General features: G+C 43.6%; 1 protein-coding gene across 1 annotated transcript; it reads left to right on the top strand.

Annotated features, from left to right (window-relative positions):
• Positions 1-148: 148 nt before the first annotated feature.
• On the top strand, positions 149-16,238 carry LOC310873757 (uncharacterized protein). Its single transcript, XM_083786308.1, has 20 exons — positions 149-533; positions 1,607-1,834; positions 2,295-2,436; positions 2,809-3,115; positions 3,218-3,545; positions 4,501-4,642; positions 4,786-6,303; positions 6,416-6,571; positions 7,280-7,396; positions 7,595-7,717; positions 7,828-7,884; positions 8,032-8,835; positions 9,396-9,647; positions 10,160-11,057; positions 13,067-13,197; positions 13,312-13,365; positions 13,498-13,704; positions 13,804-13,854; positions 14,587-14,721; positions 15,134-16,238. The coding sequence occupies exons 2-20, from the start codon at positions 1,644-1,646 to the stop codon at positions 15,218-15,220; spliced, it is 5,700 nt and encodes a 1,899-aa protein (XP_083642434.1). The 5' UTR covers positions 149-533; positions 1,607-1,643; the 3' UTR covers positions 15,221-16,238.
• Positions 16,239-16,504: the final 266 nt, after the last annotated feature.

Here is a 16,504-nt window from a genome sequence, read left to right as displayed (position 1 = left end):
TTGCGGATGACCCTAAGCTGGAATGCTGGAAGCATTCAAAGACATAAAACTTAACTGCAGATACTACATTTTTTGTAAAGAAAAATATTATTCGAATATATGATGTCTTTACACTAGTGTTTTTTGGACCTGGAACCCTAAACGTGAACACCACTGAGATAAGAACATGTACAGTATGGACTTACGGAGGGAGGAATGAGACAAGGAATGCTAAGCCAGGCAGTGAAAGAGTGCAGCCACAGAGGGAGAGGTGGACGACAGACGGACGGACCAAAGGAGTGGGTACAGTATACAGAGTAGTGAAAGGAAGAGAGTTGGGGCATAAGGAGGAGTGAAGGAATGGACAAACCTTATATGCTCGGCCCGCTTGGACATTGGACAGCCTGGCAAAAGGTCAGCATCCATGGTGTGTGTCTATGGAAACCAGAGTACAGCCAGGTTCAGCAACCAACACACTGCCTTGGGACAACCAACACACTCGCCTTGGGACTGGGAAGACCACATTACAGTAATCGGACCAGAATAAAAAGCAGGTATGTTACTTCTCATCATTTCAGAATCCAGTTTTTTATTAGGACTGAGCAATTCTGTATCATGAGACTAGATCGTATATTGTAATATTGTGATGTGACATAAGTGCTCTTACCGGATTTTACTAGTTGGTAGGTCTGACTCCTGAGTAGTCCAAAATGTAAAAAATAAATAAAATACAAACTATACAAGCTTACAATGCGTTGCATGGTTACATGTTATAGATCTGCTATTTTGGAGAATGTGTTGAATAAATAATAAAATATTAGCAACACAATATTAGCAAATGTTAGCATCACAATATGATATCGTCACAATATCGATTTTGAGGTATTTCGGTGAAATATATCACGAAATTTGATTTCGTCCATATTGCCCAACCCTTTTTCATAATGTTTACTTGGTTATACTGTAGTACCAAAAAACATTATACCCCATGTAGTCTATGAAATCAGTTATACATTGGTTTCATTGTAACCCTAATTAACTTGTGATGTGAGAGCAAAGGTTTCCATGCAGGAAAGAGGGCTCTGTCTGTGGAATGTCTGCAGGGAGAGGGGGCGGGGCTAGCTGCTGAGGAGGTGGGGTAACATGATAGACACCTGTGGTTGGCATCTTGCTACCAAGCTGTTGTTATTGTGAATAATTAATGTGTGTGTGTGTGTGTGTGTGTGTGTGTGTGTGTGTGTGTGTGTGTGTGTGTGTGTGTGTGTGTGTGGAAAGTACATTTTCTTGAATAGTGTACTTAAAGGACATAGGAGTATTTATTTTCTACCTTTTTTCATTACAAGCGCAAGACTTTCACTGAGTCCAAATCGAAATATTCTTTTGACTCCACTACATTTCTAGGAAGGGACTCTTGCAACCCAAATTAATTAACCACTTGAGCCCTATTTCTAATAGTGAAAATTGCTGATCTACAAGCTCACAACACGTCGATCTGCTATTTGAAACATTTTCCAAAGCTCTGATTTTTGTAAAAGAAAATAATAATAATAATTGAGCGCAATGTTCAATGCATTGATATGAAAAGAAAATGAACTTTGTAATTATGGGTATACTCTACTTTCTCCAGCACTGCTCACATGCTCCAGGTGTGAGTGGGCTGACCAATGGAGGACTGTGTGCCTCCGCCGGACGGCGTGGAGACTGGAGGTGGATCAGACGCCGGCGGCGCCGTGACGGACTCGCCGGCTGCCGAGCCGCCATTGGACCTGCAGGTTCTGAGTGACAGGGTGAAGGTTCTGGAACAGAGTGCCACGTCAATTAGCCAGTCTGACAGCAGCAGCTACCTGAGGAACAGGTGAGAGACTAGGGGAGAGGGGATCCCATGACAGACCCACTAACGGATGGGCACACACACACACACACACACACACACACACACACACACACACACACACACACACACACACACACACACACACACCTACAGTATGTCTGTCCCACGGACTCGCATATGGCCAAGGTGATATCACATATCACACACTGCACGCTTAGTCGCTGTCACACACTGACACCAGCACACGCCGGTGCTCACATCATTCCCCAAATTGTATTCGTCGTAGATATGACTTGACTTCCCTGACACCGGAATGCAAAACAATACGATTTGGCGTTCAAATAGTAAAAAGTAAGTAATGATGAATTTAAGCGTGAGTTTGGCTGAGTGCTGCATGTTGATTCAGTAAGATTGAGTTGCTCTGTGCTAACGCTAAGCTACGGTAATACGAGTACTTGTGTGTATCTGTGGTTGGTGGTAGGATCACAGAGCTGGAGCAGTCGGAGAGGAATCTGCTCCATCAGTTCATCCAACTGCCTCGCGCCAACTGCTTGCCCAGCGTGCAACACACCCAGAGGATAGACCAGAAGCTACACACGCTCAGGGACCAGGTCAGGACCATGGTGAGTCTTTCATTCACTCATTCATTCACTCACTCACTCACTCATTCAGTATCAGATTATTTATCACAGAAATGAATGTTCAGAAGTACTACAGTATCTATCCAAACAAGTAGATGAGTCTGCTACTGCCTTGACATTAAAATATATATACACAGTCTGTCTGTTCTGTACCAGTGAAGCCAGCACACAAAATTGTAGATGGGGGAAATTGAATGGGTAAATTTGGAGTAACTTCAGTTGTGAGCTTTTAAAAGTCTCCTAAATGTAAGTGTTGTAGCAAAACCTTGTTTCACTTGTCTCTTCCCCTGCTTACTGTTCTCTCTCTCTCTCTCTCTCTCTCTCTCTCCACCCTTGACCTCCATTCGTCCCCAGACTCTTGAGAAGGAGCGAATAGAGCGCGTGTGGAGGGATCGACTCCAGCGCAGTCAGAACCAGATGAGGGTCAAAGAAGAGGAGATGGGTCGCCAGTCGCAGTACTTTGAGAACTTCAAAACGCAGCTCCTGCAAAAACTCAGCCTGGCCAGAGATCGGGAGCAGAGCCTGCAGTGCCGTGTCCACACACTGGAGAAACAGCTCTTGGACATGACAGTGGCCGCTGCAACCAACATCGCAAATATCAGCGCGGTTAGCATCACTGCTGAGTCTGCACTGCACAGTGGGGAGCTAGAAAGACTGCCATGTCTGAGAGGAGAAGGGGAGGGAGAGGAGGAAGGGGAGGAGAAGAAGAAGAAGAAAGAGGAAGAAGAGAGGAGGAGGAAGCAGGCGCCCGGGTACCAAAGAGTTGGTGGAATAGAGGGGGCTGTTTCAAACGAGGTCAGGCTGCAAGGTTTCATCCTGAGCCTGCAGGAGGACCTCAGGGTTCTGCTGGAGAGAGAGGAGCAAGGCGTGGCGGAGCGAAGGGAGCTGACGGAGCAGCTCCAGGAAGCACAAGAGAACGGCCACTTCCTGGGCTGTAAGGTGGAGGGGATGAAGGCCGAGGTCAACCGGCTGAAGCTGTCCGAGAGCTCTCTGATTGAGGAGGTGGAGGAGCTGAGAGAGGAGAACCAGAGACTCCAGCAGGATATGGAGGCATCTGGCCATACACCCAGTCAGACATCCACCATCGCTGGGTCTGCGTTTCCAAGCCCTGGGCCTAGCTCCCCAATTCCCACCAATACAAGTCCAGGCCCTGGTTCTTGTCCTTTGCTGTCCCTCTCAAATGGCACCGCCATGAGACACTGTTCAGCCAATAGCTCTGGAAAGGTACGTCAGAAAAGATTTAAATTAATTTATGTATAATTGAGATATTTTTTTCTTTTTTCTTTGGGCCCAAAGTGTTGTGTTCTAATCTAAGCATAGGAGCATAGGGTATCTTAGGGTGAATGTGTATATTTCTGTCTGTCAATGTCTGAGGAGAAAATAAGACACTGAGTCACTATATTCACTATTTTCATTAATTTATTTTCTCCCTGAATGAACAAACATGGACTTACATCTGTTCACCAACAGGGTGCAGCAGACAACTAACACAATGCAGCGCAACACACATTTCTTCCCCAGTTTTATTTATTAGCACATGATGATGAAAAAAGAATACATACATACAACTTATTGTGCAGGAGAAGTTTAGAAGCCTCCTAGAGGCTTTTATACCATATTTTGTAGAAACATACATATAAAAAAGTATAAATGCCTGCAGTAATAATTCAACACACACACACACACACACACACACACACACACTCACACTCACACTCACACTCACACACAATATGTACTGTATGCATAATATACTGGTATGCATGCATACATAATTAACCACCTACCCACCTGTCTACAAAACTGCACACACACATAACAAAATGCATATTTAACTACTTGTCTCTAGGCCAAACCAGACGTTTTGAATCTCTCCGCCCACCTCAACTCCTCCAAACACCACCTCAGCCTCCAGTCACTCTCTCTGACCACGGACGCGGTGGAGGTCGGGACGTTCAGCCCAGGTACATGGTGCTCCAGAGGGACCCTGAATCTGGAGGAATGCCCCAGTGAGGAGTCGGACGCCCTGAGGGCCGCGTACCTCAGCCTGGGGCTGGGGGAAGACGCGGAGGCCCTCAGAGAGCAGCTGCAGACGCTGACTCAGGAGAACTGCCAACTGGAGTTACAACTCAGGGAACGAGAAGAGGAAGTGGAAGGAGAGCCGAGTACAGTGCCTTCAGAAGAAAAGGTACATTCTTCAGGGTTCAACCTGGTGTTTTTAAATGTTTTATTTATATGTCCCCAGGGCTGGTAACAATTAGACATTTTCATATGCCTTTAAACAAAAGAAAAGTTCACCAATCTAGTCCTACTTTCATCTACATGCTCTAGATTCACGGGGTGCCAACGCAGAACACACCAACCCACAATGGCGCTGTCCACACCTCATGTTCGTCCACCCAAGAGGACTCCATTCTCACCCTAGCTGAGGAGGACCTCGCCCAGGCTCTGAACCAGGAGAACCGGGCCTTGGCAGAGCGCATCCAGGAGCTGTTGGCCCACATGAGGCTCCAGGAGGCAGACAACGCTAAGGATCTAGCCCAGCTGAGGCAGCAGATGTCTGGGCTAGAGGCAGATGGAACCAGGCTCACGCAAGATAACCAGGAGCAAGGCTGTCTGATCACAGAGCTGACCAGGAAGACGGAGGATGATCTTAACACTATCATGGAGCTGCAGGAGAGGCTGGCAGAGAGTGGGCACGTTCTAGAAGAATCATCACAGTGTCATCACATACCTGATGGTGTCCATTTACAAAATGGCCACATGGCTCCAAACTTAGGGTTTGGTGGTAGTCAGAAGAATAATTTAGAAGGAATTGTGGACGCTTTAGTGGACAGTGTATTAGATAGCGAAGATAAAACAGAGTCCATATCCGGTTCACAAGCACACCATTTAACCACAGATTCAGCATTTTGCTCTCAAGATGATGACCACGATGTCTCGACAAGCCATAGCCTACAAGCCAAGACACAAGGTAGTCTATTGTCTGATGGGGTTGAACAGCTGGCCGGGTCAGTTCAGAACCTGGAAAAAGAACAAGAGGAGCTGATGGGTTCTGTACGGTCCCTGAGGGAGGAACAGAGAGAGGTTTCCCTGTCGATCCAAACTCAGACTGAAGAGAAACAGCAGCTAACTCGGACTGTTTGGGGACTGAAGGAGGAGAGAGACGGCATCAGTCAGTCTCTATCTGGTCTCAGACAAGACAGAGAGCAGCTAAGTAGGACCGTCTGTGGGCTAAAGGCTAATGAGAGAGACCAGTTCAGAAGATCCATGAGTGGACTGAAGGATGAAAAAGAGAAGCTAATTGTGTCATTGTCTCACCTTAGAGATGAAAGAGAGAAAGTGTCAGGATCTCTTTCATGCGAAAAAGCAGAAAGAGAACAAATCACGCAAACGCTTCAAAGTTTGCAAAAGGAGCGGGACCGGTTAAGCCAGGAGGTGTGTGACTTAAAACAGGAGAGTGAGGACATTATGGATTCATTCCACAGTCTAGAGAAGAGCAGAGATCAAGAACAATCCAGAGAAGAGAGAGACAAGCTGTCGCAGTCAATTTGCACTTTGAATGAACAGAAAGATAAGATTGAACGTTCCATCGCTGGTTTAAAAAAAGAGGAGCACCAGATAAGGCTGTCGCTTCTGAGTCTCAGAGAGGAGGAGCTACAGGTTGTTGATGCTGCAGCGGACTGGAGTCGGAGGCAAGATCCTTCCGATCTCACCAATGCTTGCGTGGCGACGAAGGCTGTGGAAGTGTGTGGAAAACAGGAGCAAATGGCTCTGATGACGGAGGTTGAAGCTTTGGGGGTGCAACTAACAATGTTGCGACAAGAACTGGACCAAAGCCAGTTAGAGGTGAGCATCCGTAACACACTAAATATATTATGCAAAGATGTTTGTTGTTGAAATAATTTCTGTAATTCCTATTAGTGACATATATAATCAATAAATCGGTTTATGCATGCAGATCCAGAGACTGAACAGTAAACTGTGTCAGTCTGAAGCTACGAGGGTGGAGGCAGAGAAGAGGGCAGATCAAAGAGCCAATGAAGTGATGAGGTTGACAGATATAACCAACGAGATGGAAGACACCAGAAAGGAAAATGACAGCTTGACAGCACAGGTACTGTACATCTATCTAATAATTTAGCGATCGCTGTCTGTCTGTCTGTCCACTTCCGGGTCACCAGTGAAATGCATGTTGGGACGGACACAGATTAATACTGGGACACAGTTTTCCGCGTAACAGACCCACACAGGGAAAACAACCCCCCCCCCTAATCAGTAATGTGATCTATTACATTGCATTACCCACACTGAACATCATTTGCTGTTCATTATTCAGAACGGGTAAGGACTAGTTCATGAAAAAGTTTGCACTGTGATTTTTGCATCCAACCACATTTGTTTTGCTTATTTAGCTTTCTTTCAATACCCCCAAGGAATACATCTAGCTCATATCTCTCACAAGAGGTCTGTAAAATTGCCGTTAATCTTCATTTCAGAGTTGGGAAGTGGGAAACGTGATATTATTAACTTGAGGCTCTTTGAAAAGCTAAACCTTTCCACTAGTAAAAAACATATTGTTGTGCCATTCATTCATATTATGTTCATGAATGTGCTGAACACAATAACAACTTGAATTATCAGTTACACTCACATCATCATATATCGTTGCTGTCCAAACCTCATATGTCAGGATTAAAAATTGGATAAAGTTACATTATGGAGATAAGAGGTTTTTGCCAGCAACAATAATGGTATTAAAACATCAACTATTAATTTGTGAATGGTTAATTAATGTACTTACTGGTTTACTGGTCTGGTTTAGGTGAAGGAACTACATAGCAGACTGACAGGCCTGACGAGAGAAAAGGCTGATGCTCTGGCACTGAAGGCTCAGATTGAGGAGCAATTCAATATCCTTCAGGCTCAACTCAAAGCCAAGGTGGCCATGTTTTGTTGTTTAGGAGTTGTGACTGTGTGGTTGTTGTTGCTGCTGTTGTTGAACGACTGTGTTGCTCATAGTTGATAGTAGACATGTCATGTGTCTGTGCATATTTTTCTAAAAACGTGCATACCATAGACCCATGCCTGCATAGTATGTTTTCAAAGATGTATGTACTGTATGTGCCTGACCCCACAGACAGTGGCTCTAGAGGAGCTGAACTCAGAGTACACATCCCTGAGAAGAGACCTGGGGAACAAGGAGGAGTGGAGCTCTACTCTCGCCTCACTCCGGTCACGCTATGGCGACATAAGATCTAAAGTAGGCAACCAGCTGCCATTTTGTAGTCTGTTGTAGCAGTTGTAGTCAAACAAGTCCTACAAACTCAGGCTATTCAACAGTTCACAATACTCTGTTTCTTGTATTTATAGTATGATGTTCTCTTGAAAAAGAAGAGCCAGACAGATTTGGATATAGCTCCTTTAAAGGTACGTTGAATGACTCATACAGTTTTGGCTCACCCAGCTAATGATATTGATTTTTTCACTGACAAGTTGTTAAACTTTGGAAAGTGTAAATCGTACCATACTGTTGCCATGTTAATGTCACATGGGTTTTAATCCAATATAACACAGGCCAAGCTGTCATGTCTCGTGGTGAAGTGTCAGGACAGGAACAGTTTACTGGCCCAGATGATGAGAGCCATGAATAGGTGTGGATGTGCAGACTTCACTCTCACACAGCAGGCAGAACACCTGCTGTGTGACACAGCGCTGCAGGACTACACTACTGCATTCATATCCGACGTAAAGGTCCAGGACTTCACTTCTGCATTCACATCTAATGTAAAGATACAGGACTGCACTAGTACTACTGCATTTACATCGAATGTAAAGATACAGGACTCCACTACTGCATTCATACCGGATGTAAAGGTCCAGGAATACAATACTGCATTCATACCGGATGTAAAGACCCAGCACTACAATACTGCATTCACACCAGATGTAAAGAAACATGACTATACTGCTGCATTCACACCAGATGTAAAGTTCCAGGACTACACAAATGGCTTCATTCCGCATTCTGATTTACAACAACACAACTATGTTGGTGGATTCACATTTGATCAAAAGTGCAACACTGTTTTCACACCTGGTGTAAGAGACCACGAATATCCAAATGGACTCACTCCCGGATCTGGTATAAAACACCTTGAACGCACCGGGGGGAACCGTGCTAGTCTATTCACTGCTGGACCCTCTGCAAAGCATCAGGACAATATCAGTGAATTTACACCAAACGCTGGAGTGAAAAACCAAGCCAATTCACCTGTGCCAACTTCAGCAGTGTCTGAGCGTGCCAACGTGCAGATGCCATCTTCACCTGTTGTTCCTGCAGCGAGAAAGAGTTTGCCTGCAGCATGCGACATAACGCAGGTAGAGTATGTTAATTGAACAAACAAAGAGGTAGGAGTGCACACCAATAGTGGGGAGGTGCTGACCACGGGAGACAAAACTTGAAAAAAGGGAAGGTGAGGTCGCACAGCTCGTAGTCACGATACCCTGAAGAAGGCATTTGGTTGCCCAAACGTTGGTCCTAATAAAATGTATTACACAATATAACTTATACTATTGGGGTGGTTGTGTTTGGTCTCCCTGCTCTTCTTTGAGATATTTAGCTCCTGTGTCTAGATTGGACGACCTTTGACAAGATCCTATTACTGGTTTGACACAAATGCAGGCTCTATTGACCCAGTGGTACAAATGTCAGCACATGGGAGACCTGGCTTCAAATCTGGTGTAGAACAGGATAGTTACATGCAGCTTTAAATCTACAGAGAAGAACATAAAATGCATGTAGTAGTCTCTAATACTATCCATGAATACATATTTTTTCCTTAACAGTTTAGCCCATTATGTTACAGTACAGTTTTTGTTCATACCGGTAGTATAGTTTATAGTGAAATTGATGTAGCCTATCCTCCATTCCATGACAGATGCCCCAGTCCCCTGGTGGACCAGTCCAAACACCCACTTCTCCAGACCCACTTGGACTATACCATGTTGGCATGAAAGGGGAGTCCAGCTCCGTTCCAGCCAGTGGTTCAGAAGGCAGAGGGAGGAACTACCTGAGATGTGCTCCCCTTAACCCAGACAGATGTTTCAGTCAGGGAAGAAGACTGAGTAGTCCTGAGAAGATCATTAGTTTACATCATGAACTGCAGAAGACACTCTCCAGCTTCTATCAGGTAAACTTTAGAGCTATGAACATGCAGACATACTGCAAACAATCAAACAGTTTGTTGCCTAGTGACGAGGGGGAATGTGTTTTATTCTCCACTAGGAGCTGCTTAATTGAATTAAAAAAAAAGCTCCTCGGAGCACAGGTTTGTCTTCATGACTTGATTATATCTATATAATCAGTTCACATTATCTATGATAATGTGAACTGATTTGCATGTTTTTACCAAATCTGTAGTAATAGCAAAACATTTGTTTAGCAAAAATCTGCCTCCTTTTTGCGCTATCACAGGCCAATGTGAAGTTTCACAGCAATCGGATGCTGTGTTCATGCAAAATCGTAGTCTTCGCCATGACTTTGGCCTGACAGAGACGAATAACGTTATGCCGTTTTATTTATTTATTGTACTCACATAAGTGACATTAGTAAGTCAACTTCAGACTTTCTCTGTTATGGATATGTACACACATGTGTACAATTATATCTAATACATGTATTGTATATCTAATATCGTTCAAGGCTCCAGCAAGAAGAAAGTCAGACGACATCCAAGTAGGTGACAGAGGGAGAAGACAGCACCCTAAGAAAGCCTTCTCATATTCGTCCACAGGAGACCTGACTTTGACCTCTCAGACTAAGAACCTCACAGTCACCAGTTCCACCCCTGTTCTATTGACCTCTCAGACTAAGAACCTCACACTCACCAGTTCCACCCCTGTTCCAGTCACCATGGCCCCTGTTCCAGTCACCATCGCCCCTGGCCAAACCACGCGAACAACAGTAACATTAGCAACATCATCAACTAAACCTATAAAAGCTGCCATGTCTGCAACACTTTTCACTGCAGTTGCCTCTAGGTCTGCAAATATTCTACTCAGTCCCAGTAAGTTGACACACACACAAGCAGCCTCAAGCACTGCCACAACCTCAGCTCTTTCTAACTACTCTAATGCTGTCAGTGATACGGGACCTAGTAAGTCCACCTCAAGTGAAAGTGTTCATATAGTTGCTGCCCCAAATATACCAACATCCTCCAAACAGACGAGGCAATGCACTTCTATCCCCACATCATCTATGTCTCAGCATCCAGTCGCTACCACTGTAACTCCAACGTCAAGTTCAACTACCTCAGTTAACGCTGTCAATTCTGCAGCCATTGTATGTTCTGTTACTAATTCTGATACCACTGCCCTTGGCATACCAACTGCCCCCACGGCTAACCTTTCTAAAATGGCAGAATCTATCACCTCCATCACTGGTGATCTGGACAGCATGGCCCAAGTCTTCGCTGGTCTCGCATCACCAACAGCCTGCAGTAAATCTGCCCCTCCGTCTCCTGGAAGATCGTGCAAGTCTATCGTCAGGAACAAGACTCTGCCTCCAGATAATAAAACCAAAACAGAAAGACCAAAACCAGGTACGCACACGCACGCACGCACGCACGCACGCACGCACGCACGCACGCACGCACACTGTACAAACACGTGCACTTAAAACAAAAAGGAGTGGAAAAACAAAAAAACATCCTAAAAAAGGCTATTGGCTTTTGGTGCGTCACGCTCAACAAAACACACACCATGAGCTACATCCACCTTTGCAAATAAATGAATGTTTGTCATATCTGTCAGGTTTTTTTGTCAGCAAAGAGTGTGTTCCATAGACATAGACAGAAATAAGTACATTTGTGAAGTGGCTGCAAGTAGCACTTGCTCTGTCTCTCTGTTGCTCTCTAACTCTCTCTCTCTTTCTCTCTCTCTCTCTCTCTCTCTCTCTCTCTCTCTCTGTCTGTCTGTCTGTCTGTCTGTCTCTCTCTCTCTCTATCTCTCTCGGGTGTATGCTGCCCAGAGGCAATACATAATTATGACTAATGACTATCCAAAGCAATGGCAATAATTGTTTTGGCATTGCTTGGGATTATGAAAAGACATGGTGGGGGGTAAGGTTTATAATAGAGGACGCAGCTTACAAAAAAGTTGAATTACTTCAAACTAATTATCTTTTTATCTTTTATCTTTATTCGCACAGTGTGCTTGCTTGTAAATTATTTTTCCAGGTATCTATTTTTAGGGGAAAATGTGAGGGAAATATACTCACACTATAGAGCCCTTGGTCTCCTTATTTTCTCTTCCCTTGGAATCCAGAGAAGATCTCTTATAGCATCATGCCATAAGAACGGAGACAATTAACCCATTCTAAGAGTGGGAAAACATCTGTGCTACTTTAGATTTAACAACTGTAACCATTATTTAATACTTTGGCTATTCAGAAAGGCCAGATATACAGACTCATTAGCGCGTCACTTCGTGCCGTGCTACGAGCCTGTAGATCTGCTATTTTTGAAAAATCTTAAATTTGTGCAAATCTTTGAATGTAATCGTTGCTGTCGGAGAGAAACCACCTAACTCAATGCTATTGAACACCCTTTACGTGTGTATTGGTTTAAAAAAACCATGAAACCAATGAAAAGTATTAAAATTGGACAAAACCTCTTCACACCATTGGACCCTCAAACTGTCCCCTAAAGTCTTAAATTCTCACAATACCAACACTGGTAGTGTTGCTTTGTTAAAAATATATAATGGTTTTCTTCATTTCCTGAAGGTGCTTACAGTAGGTGCTTTCTTTCCGATGGCAGAGATGTATATTTTTAAACTGAACATCTTTAACTCAAATCTTCGCTTCTGGGGGTCCCTGGAACAAAATATTTTGAGATGGTGGTCCGCGGGCAAATGCAATATTTAAGTGGTTCTCATACCTTTTCATGTCAAGGACCCCCAAAATTATATGTATGCCTAACATATGTTTTTCGGAAAACTGTTAGAAGACATTTATAGAATCAGCCTCGGGTCTTAATAGGTTAATAACCATAACCATGTATCTACTTATTATTATTTTTAGGGCTCGGACTTTAACAGAAATTAATTACAGAACAATTCATGCGGTACAAGATTTACGCATTTTAATCGCTCGTATATTTTTGCGCTTTGAGTTTCAGGCATACGGTACCAATCATAATGTGAATCTTTGAATATAATTAGGCCTATTCCTAAAATAGCTTTATGGTAAAACGCACTGATCTGTTTAGTACCACCTTGGTAAATATACTGTATATTATATACATAAACGTATGTATTCACTCATAAGTTGCTTAAACTTATGTACTGTATTCACTCATTGATTCACTCGTACACCAAAATCCATTTTAAATTGAAAAGAGCATTGCTACTGTAGCTATGGTATCATCCCTGTGCTCGTTGGCAGTAGTACCTTACCACCCATCTGTGTCAGACTGTGTGTCTAACGTACTTCTCCCCATGATATCATGTACATTAAAGCTTAACCATCACCACCTAGAATAATTATTGTCTCCGACTCCTATCTCCTCAATTGCTCATCGTTATTTTGGTTGCTCTTCTCGACCTCCAGAAGCTCCAGCAGAGGTGGGATCCATCGAGGTGATCAGAAATGTGGGCCAGAGCAGTCTCATGATTGGCTGGGAGAGGCCGCCACTGGATGAGCTGGGCTGCAGCAATGGCACATTTGTGTACGGATACAGGGTAAGCAGCCATTCACTGGCCAGTACAGGACATTTTACCACTACTCAACTATTTTATGTGTGGATTTCGTCTCATTGTTTTGTTTTTGTGTTTTGTTTCTTTTCCCTTCTAAAGGTGTACGTAGATGGAGAGTTCCACAAGTCTGTGATGAGTTCAGCGTGTACCAAGGTAGCAAATCCATGATGCGTGGCAGCTAAGCCTACCATATTTTCCTATCAAAACACAAACGGCACAAGTTCACAAGTGTGTGTGTGTGTGTGTGTGTGTGTGTGCGTGTGCGTGCGTTCCTCTCCCCCTCAGTGTATTCTGGAGAATATGGACTTGAGTGTCCCAATCCACATCAGTGTTCAGACGCTGGGCTCTAACGGTCTGGGTTCTAATGAGGTCCACACCGTGTACAGACGCCCTGACAGAACGGACTCCTTCAGGAGAGAGCCGTCTCCTCATTCTGCGTCTCCTGACCATAACTCTCCCCCTTTACACAGACACAGTGGCCTTACTCAACATGTACGTACAGTACTTTCACTTCTCTCAGATGATTACTGCCTGTTTACGTGACATCAAAGCTGCCAGTGTCGTCATGCCATTCTGTCCATCTCTTTGTAGAGTTTGAGCAACTCTTCCCTTTCAAAACCACCAATGGCTGAAACTAAAACGGTAGGTGCGCGCGCGCGCGTGTGTGTGTGTAAGCATGTTTTACGTTGTGTGCATGTGTAAGTTTTGTGCGTATATTGTATGAACCACACATGTCCGTCTCATAGTTCGTATGCATGTGTGTGTGTGTGTGTGTGTGTGTGTGTGTGTGTGCACGCGCACACAATCTGAGAACCCATTCAGTCAAACAAATATTTTTGTTTTCTTGCCTCTGGGGGCACCACCTCCTTTTTGCGTAGAATCAGGAACTACTCCCCTTTGCTTCTGTCTTTATTCCGACTAACACATTAAGTGTGTTGTGATGTTTATGGCAGTGGTGCTGAGATATGGAGAGATGTGTGTTATTGATTGGTGTGAGATTAGTGTGTTAATTTCCGCCATTGTTGGTTTTCCAAGCTGGCATAGAAAGGAAACATGGTTATATCTAGCATCAGTATTGTTAAAACTGCTTCAGAGGCCAGAAAGAAATGACTTGGACTGGTTATAACAGAGTGGTGATTTAGGCTCAAACCATTAGAAATACGTTTGAGGGACATAAAAAATATGATATTAAATATTAAAAACCGTTTTAAAATGCATGTTGTAGTTCCTTTAATGCTTGATAAAAGAATATTTCGGCAAAGTATTAAAGAACACTATTCACAAAGTTTATTTGATGTCCTCTGTGTTCCATGTTTCCCCTCTGTCCTGTTTTGTGTGTGTGTGTGTGTGTGTATGCATGCATGTGTCCTTTAGTGCATGGCCATCTATAGCTACAGCCCTCTGAGGGACAGCCCTAACCTCCATCCGAGCAGAGAGCTGGCCCTACGAGAGGGGGACACCGTCACGCTGCTAGGCAACCCTCGCCATGATGGTTTCTGCGAGGCTCAGGTTAGCCAATGAAATCCACGGTCAAGGACATTGCCAGGGGAAGAGTATATATAGTATAGGGGTAGGAGTGGCTCAGGGGTAGAGCGGACGCTTCGGAACCAAAAGGTTCCCAGTTCAATCCCGGGCTTCCCCAGAGTTAGCGTCCAGGTGCCCTTGAGCAAGAAACTGAACCCCTAATTGCTCCCGATGTGCAGGTTGGTGCCTTGCATGGTTTTCTCCGCCATCGGTGTATGAATGTGTGTGAATGGGTGAATGTAATGCACAATCTATGTAAAGCGCCTCGGATAAAGGCACTATATAAATGCACCATTTATATAGTGATTTTAGAATCCTGCATATCATGTGATTGATTAACGGGACAACCGAGGCCTTCAAATATTTTTATAATTGATTGATATTCTGTATTTTCAAGGTCAATGGCAGGAGAGGACTGGCGCCCATTGCCTATTTGGAAGAACTTCCTGTTTCAGAGTCCCGTCCCATGAACTTCACTTCCTGAAAGAGCGGATAAGACATTGTAACTGCCAATCAGATATTATTACCAGGTGAATGGCCAGAGTGGCTGCCAATCAGAAGTAGTGGAATCAGGTGCAAGGCCAGAAAAGACTGTTAATGTGTACTTTCCCACAAAGGTTTACGAGGCCACGATCAATAATGTCATTAGAAGCTGCCTATGACGAACATTTCTGAACACGTGCCGTTCTGTGACACTTTGTGTCACATGCCGATGGATTAAGTGTCTTGAACCCCAACGTCCCTATTGTGGAGCATACATTCAGCGGAAATAGCAGATCTTACAGCTCACAATGTATCGCGTTGCGACGCATTATGAGCTTGTAGATGAGCTGTTGTCAGTGAAGAGATTTGTTGTAGAAGGAAAATAGGAGGGGCTTAGTGTAGTACACTGTGGGACAACAAAGTTTATTCTTCTGCACACATACGTCATGTCCTAGTATGAGGAATAGAGGACCCTATGTTTGTCTCAAAGAATAGGACATCATGTCCTAGTATGAGCAGCGAATAGGGGACCCTATGTGTGTCTCAAAGAATAGGGTTTAAATGGATATTTACAGGACATCCTACTGTTGCCTCTGTGAACTCAAACATGCATCGTCGGTTCGTGGGACACTTTGTCAGGGTGACAACGACCTACTGTATATGTGACACACCGAAGAAACATTTTTGTACCCAAAGGACATCTTACTTGATTTCCAGACATCAAGCCAAATGACATGTTTCATTCCAAAGATGTTTTGTTTTATTTCATCACAACTCAACGTTATTGCTGTAAATCAAGCCAGATTTTATTTTAATTCAGAATTTTGCACACAGTCTCTATTGAGGTCTAGTAAATGGAAAGGGGAAGGAGAAAAAAAGATAGTCACAGATATTTTTTCTAGGGAATATTAAAATATGATATATGCCAATGGTGTATGTATACGGTATTGAACAGTATATCTGTCTTTTTAAACAATGTTTATCTCAAAGGAAATTACATGCAGTATGGTTATTTTGCGTTTCATATGAGTTTCATAAAATGTTCATCTTCTCATTTTGCATTTTATGTTTGGGTGGAAAGTGAGGAAAGATATTTTTCTATTATTAAATGATGATGATGATGATGATATTAACTGTACAGAGAATAAATGTTTATATAGTAACTGCTGGTGTTCATGTGTGTTCATCCACATGTGTAAAGTCTGTTCTTATTCAGTCACAATGTGGATGTGAATCTGAAAAAAGAAGAAAAAAAGACACCCTTTATGGATCCATTTACATTAAT

Source organism: Protomyctophum parallelum (genome assembly GCF_964188405.1).
Source record: "Protomyctophum parallelum genome assembly, chromosome: 16".
Taxonomy (NCBI): Eukaryota; Metazoa; Chordata; class Actinopteri; order Myctophiformes; family Myctophidae; genus Protomyctophum; species Protomyctophum parallelum.
Note: the sequence above shows the minus strand (reverse complement) of the source record. Positions and strands in the feature narration are given on the sequence as shown.

Excerpts from the sequence above, each read along its gene's own strand:
- LOC310873757 (XM_083786308.1), top strand. The coding sequence starts at position 1,644 with ATGGAGGACTGTGTGCCTCCGCCGGACGGCGTGGAGACTGGAGGTGGA. Across the intron at positions 7,397-7,594 it reads AGGCTCAACTCAAAGCCAAG|ACAGTGGCTCTAGAGGAGCT; the intron begins GTGGCCATGTTT and ends CTGACCCCACAG. Across the intron at positions 9,648-10,159 it reads CACTCTCCAGCTTCTATCAG|GCTCCAGCAAGAAGAAAGTC; the intron begins GTAAACTTTAGA and ends ATATCGTTCAAG.